General features: G+C 40.1%; 1 protein-coding gene across 1 annotated transcript in view; it reads left to right on the forward strand.

Annotated features, from left to right (window-relative positions):
• Positions 1-6633, forward strand: part of ITSN1 (intersectin 1) — a 289966-nt gene that overhangs the window by 260945 nt on the left and 22388 nt on the right. The window contains exon 34 of the mRNA XM_044670233.1: positions 253-420. Within this exon, the coding sequence (XP_044526168.1) occupies positions 253-420 (168 nt within the window). The remainder of the gene's footprint in view (positions 1-252; positions 421-6633) is intronic.

The raw sequence follows: 6633 nt of genomic DNA on the forward strand, positions 1-6633 counted from the left end.
TGTTCCTTTAAAACGAAAGGGTCACACCACCAACCTGACTCCCAGGATGCCTGTGAAAATCCAGTAGTCACACTATTTAATGTGGCCAGTGTGGGTGATAAACACTATGAAAGAGCCTTAAGAGCTTTTATGAGCAGATCATTCTGTTTCCACTCTGTTAAGGGTCCAACATGAACAGCACCCAGTTTATCTGCCCAGTCTGAGTGGGAGAAAAGACAAAGGAATTTTTTATTTTTGTCTCCTCCTTTGTAGATTTTAGAAAACACTCCTGAAAACCACCCTGATTATAGTCACTTGAAACATGCTCTAGAGAAGGCTGAAGAATTGTGTTCCCAAGTCAACGAAGGCGTACGTGAGAAGGAGAATTCGGACCGGCTGGAGTGGATCCAAGCACATGTACAGTGTGAAGGCCTGTCTGAGGTAGTGACCTGGGTGAGGGAGGATGAGGGGAGCCTTCTTGGGATATTGAAGGAGGCTGTAGGGAAGAGGAAGATAAGAACTGGGAAAGAGCAGGAAATTTCATCTACTAAATCCTAATCATCTTTTTAGTTTTTTGTCCTCTTCCATTCTCCTTTCTTGTTCACGTTCTCTCCTTCTCCTTTCATACATGTATACATTTATATCTCCCCTTGACCATGGGAAACTTGCCTCCTTTATCCTTCTCTCCCACCCACCCCCCAGGTATGTAAGCTGAGACTAGGACTAGGGAACAACAGGAACCACTAATTAGGGGGAAGTCATTACTTCTATTATCACCTTGCCTCTGCTTCTACTTATTTTATTTATGAACCTGTAAAATGAGGAAGTTGAACCCTGTGACTTTTAGGGGGCCTCATAGATAGAAAATTTCTGGATTCTTTGATTTATAGCAGTATTAGTGAAGTGAGGAGGAAACCAGTTGATCTGCTCAGGAACAGCAGCCTTACTACGGATAGTTGGCCATCAATCAAGCAATTATTAATTGTTTTCACCAGGCACTGGGGATTCAAAGAAATGCACAAACAAACCCTGACCTCAAGAAGCTATTTTAATTGTGGAGACAATGTATAAATAAATATATACAAGATCTATATCTATATCTACACACATACATAAAACATAGTGTGTATGTATATTATATTGTTACATTATATTATGTTATATTGTTATATTGTTATGTTATATACACACATATATAGTGCAAATGGAAAGCAATTTCAGAGTGTTGGAACAAAAGGTGGGGATGGGGAAAGGTCTCCTTCAGAAAGGGGCATTTGAGTTGAGTCTTGAAGGAAGCAGAGGTAGAGGTGAGGAGATCAAGAAAAGGCACAGAATTAGGATATGTAATATCATGTGTGAGGAACAGCATAAAGGCCAGTGTAGTTAGAGGGGAGTAAAGTATAACGATACCAGAAAGTTATATAGAGGTAACGTTACATAGAGGTAAAAAAAAATGTCAGACAGAAGATTTTGTATTTGATCCCAGAGGTGAAAGGGAATTTATTGAGTGTAAAGGGGTGATGTGGTCAGACCTACACTATGGGATGAGGAGAAAAAGAGAAGCAAGAGAACCAATTAGAAAACTATTTCCATAGTACAGCCATAAAGTGACAAGAGCCTTCATTGGTGTGGTGGCTGTGGGAGTGAAAAGGAGGGGTATATGAGAGATGTTATATAGGTTTAAAAAAATCTCCAATAAGATCTGGCAACAGATTGGATACATACAGTGAATTGTAAAAGAATAAGAAATCTAGACCAAAATTACTAGCTGAAAATCCAACTTTATTTGGATTTGGTTGGGTACAAAATAAGTAGGAGGTCTCAGCACACCCATTTGTGATAAGACCCCACATAGATGTCCAACAGTATGCTTTATAGGTTTTTGATAGCTATTCAGTATGAGTCATTAACACATCAGAACCTACAGAGGATATTAAGAAACATGCAATGGTGCTTGATAACAAGGGTTTGGAACATTTGCTATGAAGTCCTCAAAAGTTCAGTACAAGGTTAACTATCATACCACTTAGGTCAGAGTAACTTTGGCTATGATATTCTGGGGAGCCAATAGTGGCATAAATCTTTTTTATTTTTTTTTTTAAATAATAAAATCCCTTATCTTCTGTCTTGGAGTCAATACTGTGTATTGGCTCCAAGGCAAAAGAGTGGTAAGGGCTAGGCAATGGGGGTTAAGTGACTTGCCCAGGGTCACACAGCTAGGAAGTGTCTGAGGCCAGATTTGAACCTAGGACCTCCCGTCTCTAGGTCTGGCTATCAATCCACTGAGCTACCCAGCTGCCCCCTGGCATAAATCTTTAAAGGATCAAACAATACCTGAAGAAGACAAGGTTGTTTTCATACCAGCTTATCAGGCCAACTATATACTTTCCATTCTCAATGAACCCAGTTCCTTCTGCTTGGGATAAGCTTCCCTCGATATACTATAAGGGTTAACTTAGGAATTTTGACAAAATAAGAGAGCAGCTTTTAATAACTTAAGTTTTAATGAGAATATAGTAGAGTTGTAAATTAATATTATTCCTTTAAGCCAGAGGAAAGAAAACTTCTAGCAGCTTTTAACAATTAGCAATTTAATTTTGTTAAAATAGAGATAGTAAAAGAATATAGTAAAATGAATATAGTAAAGGAAAGAAATATAGGAAAGAGGCCGAGAAAGAAATTACCTAATACCTAACTAGCTATCCTATAACTACCTATAATTGCCATTATAGAAAGTCCAGTTGATTGATCACCCTTCAGCTCAGCTCACCAGGCAAAATCAATATGTGTGTGGGTGTGTGGGTGTGTGTAGATAGATAGATACATAGATCTCCCAACCACCAACTAACAACCAACAACCAACAACCAACCAACAACTAATCACCAACCCACATCACCAGCAACCAATTCCTAATAACCAACTACCAACTACCAACTATCAACTACCAACTACCAACCACCTCCCAACCCAAAAAAGGTCAAAAAGCCCCTCTCAGTCCTTGTACTGGCCTTTTATATCCCCTTTGGTTTCTACTTCCTTTCACTGTGGGCTGGTATATTTTTTACACATCTCTATGGTAAAAGGACTTCTGGGTCCCCAGTTAAATTAGAAGAAAGCAATTAAGAATTTCCTTTTACACTATGCAGACCTAAAGTTTTGTTCCTTAATAGTGTTAGCTGCCATAATATTCTGATACATCAAGCTACATATTTTCTAATACTATAATTAACATTATATTACTAAAATTAATATAAACAGTTTAATAAATGAGTCTAACTCTTTCTAAAACTTATAACCACAATTACTTATCTAAAGGATTATATGTAATCACTCTGTTTACTTACTTTTTTTTTAAACCCTTAACTTCTGTGTATTGACTTATAGGTGGAAGAGTGGTAAGGGTAGGCAATGGGGGTCAAGTGACTTGCCCAGAATCACACAGCTGGGAAGTGTCTGAGGCCGGATTTGAACCTAGGACCTCCTGTCTCTAGGCTTGACTCTCAATCCACTGAGCTACCCAGCTGCCCCCACTCTGTTTATAATCAATAATATAAAGGCAATAGAACAATTTTCCTTACAGAATGCAAGTAAGGAGTCTTTATAGAGGTTGCAGTTATGAGACTGAGTGAATGGTAGCATAGTGGTACCCTTGACAATAATAATAGGGAAGTTTGGAAGAGGGAAGAGTTTGGGGGAAGAGATAATGAATTCTATTTTGAATATATTGAGTTTGATATGCCTTTGGAGCATCCAATTCAAGATGTCCAAAAAGTCAGGGGAGAGACTAAAGCTGGATATATAGATCTCAGAGTCATCTGCATAGAAATGGTAATCAAGCCCATGGGAGCTAATAAAATCACCAAGAAGAGAAGAAGGCTCAGGACAAAGCATTATGGAACACCTATAATTGAGGGCATGACATGGATGGAAATCCAGCAAAGGAGACTCAGAAAAAGTAGCTAAGAGGACCACTGATGATCAGTGCTATGAAAACTTAGAAGAAGAAAGTATCCAGGAGGAGATTATCATAATATCAAGGCTTCAAAGAGTTCAAGAAGAATAAGTGCAAAAAGACCATTAAATTTGGCAATTAAAAGATCATTGGGAAACCCAAAGAATTCCCACATTTGCCATTTGTTGTGGAGTATCCTCCCATAATCTCCTTTACACAAGGAAGCAGTAGTCTAATGCTTCCTTCCCCTGAACCAAGTCAGCAATTGTACATTTATCAGGAAATGTTCAGAAACTACCACTTAAATTACCATGATAATTAAAAAAAAAAAACATCAAGCAAGATGGCAGCAATCCCTTGTAACGGTTCACTGGTAGCTACCCATGACAGTCACAGAAAATGTCTGGATTCCACTCTGGCAACAGTTTCTGTGGAAATGGCTAATTATTCTAGGAGAGTAATCCTCCTCAGTATGGTTTTCCAAAATTAGAGCCAGACCACTGGTAAATAGTTTGGGAAGTTGACTCATCCATTCCTGAGTATTCAGGCACTTCCCAGGTTGCACAATCACCTGTAACCTGGCTCAGGAGTCCACAAGGAAGTGGCATACCATGGATTCAGGCAAAGCCAGTGCTGGACCTCCTGTATGAGAGACAGCACCCTCCCTGCTACTTCCAGATTCCGAAGCCTCAAAACCCATTTCCCTCCTTCTCCATCTTTCTTTTTTCCCCTGTCCTCATTTAGATGAAGAAGATTGCTTAAATGTAGGAGTTGTTTTGTAGGTTTTTAAAATAGGAAAATAAAAGTGAAAGACCAAAAGTGAAGATGAGAAACAGCATTTAAAAAAATTATTCAAGTCACCTCTGTGCTTTTCAACAACCTCAGGAACTTTGTTTATTTTGTATTAAAAAACAAACAAAAAACAAATAAACTTTGAGCTGTCTTAAAAAAGAAACCAAACTTGTTGATTTTCCTTGGTTAAACATAAACTATATTGAGGGCAAAAGTCCTTCCCTGACTTACCTAGGCTTAGGCTCCCTTTTTCTACCTGAGGCTTAGATAAAGAAGACACTTCTCCAAATGCGATCTTGAAAGGAGGGGCTGGGAGGAGGGTCCTAAGAAGGAACTTCAAGAACTCCCTAGATACAGATGGACACACACAGGCTTGGACACGATTCACTTTGCTGGTTAGGAACTAAGACTAGCTAGATTCTAATTCATGGGGATGGAGTAGAATGGTGAAGACACAAGAGTCAATCATTAGACCTTAGGTCTTAAAACTTTAGTCTATTAAACAAGGATGTAGTAAGTACTTTCTCTGTGCCAAGTATGGTACTGAGCATTGTTGGAGACCTCAAGCTTTCCTTGATCCCACCTCCCTTCCCTTGAGAGCTGGCTCTGGCTGGCTAAGATTGGAGAGGGACCACGTTATTGTTTACAGTAAAGGGACATATGCTCTTTGCCAGAGCAGGAGGCAGCTTAGGCTTCAAACTGGGCGAGAGTCTTTCTGGGGCAGCTGAACTCCCTCCAGCCTCAGCTATAGTCCTCTGCAGTATTCTCTCCTGCCACCGACTTCATGACATGGTAGGCACACCTGAGAACTGAGGAGAGGACTAGCTGCTCCCTAACCGAGGACCAGAACATGTCTTCATCAGTTTTCACTTCAGTGGCTTCAACCAGAATTTTGGGTTCTAGACAAAAATCACTCTAAAAGCTGGAAAATTGGACCACCCTCTCAAGTGGCCCCACTGGTAGAACAAAATCTCTATCACCTTAAGTTCTAAAGAATATGCAAGCCTATCTGAGAGGAACACTAACCCCAATAGCATATTGGAGGGGGTCCAAAAAGCTGGGTGACTGGGGCAGCTGGGGGTTCAGGGGATAGAGAGCCAGACTTGGAGATGGGAAATCTGGGATTCAAATTTGGCCTTAAACTTCCTAGCTGTGTGACTCAGGACAAGTCACTTAACCCCATTGCCTAGCCGTTACCACTTTTCTGCCTTGGAACCACTAATACTTAGAATCAATTCCAAGACAGAAGGTGAGGGTTTAAAAAAAAATGCTAGTTGACTGATAGGTGGCTGAGTTTCCTTCCCCTACCTTCTCTTCCATTTCTTCAATGAAGATGGCTGAACAGGGTGGGTGAGGGGAAAGCAGGGGAAACCAGAGATATTGGAGCAGAATCAATGACTGTACTCAGGAGGGGAAAACTGGGCACAGGGCAGTATGGGCAATGTGAAATGTTCCCTTGTTCTCAGCATTAGGACTTGTAATCTTGCCTGCTCCCCAGACTCCTCGTCCTGTGTTGTGTACAGAAATTTCATTAAGTCAAATCTGAGGCAGCTTAGATGGGTTGAAGCTGGGGGGAGTCAAATTTTTCCCTTCCCTTATAATGCCCCAATGTGGGCAATAGTGAAATGATGTGTTTTTTTTTTTTTTTTTTTAGTGGTTTGCTCCTAGCTACTTGTTTTAATATTTTGCTATAAGCTAAAAGATTTGCAAAACAAATAGGAGTCAGTCAACAATTCCCTAATCCCTGTAACTTAGACACAGGGATCTTGAAAAAAAAACCAAATAAATAATGTAAACTGACACCAGAACTCATGCCTCAAATAAAGCTACTCTGTTAACTAAGAGGGAGAGACAAAGGTAGAGGCACAGAGAGAGAGAGAGGGAGAGAGGGAGGGAGGGAGGGAGGGAG

This window comes from Gracilinanus agilis, chromosome 3, assembly GCF_016433145.1.
Source record: "Gracilinanus agilis isolate LMUSP501 chromosome 3, AgileGrace, whole genome shotgun sequence".
In the NCBI taxonomy this organism is placed as follows: Eukaryota; Metazoa; Chordata; class Mammalia; order Didelphimorphia; family Didelphidae; genus Gracilinanus; species Gracilinanus agilis.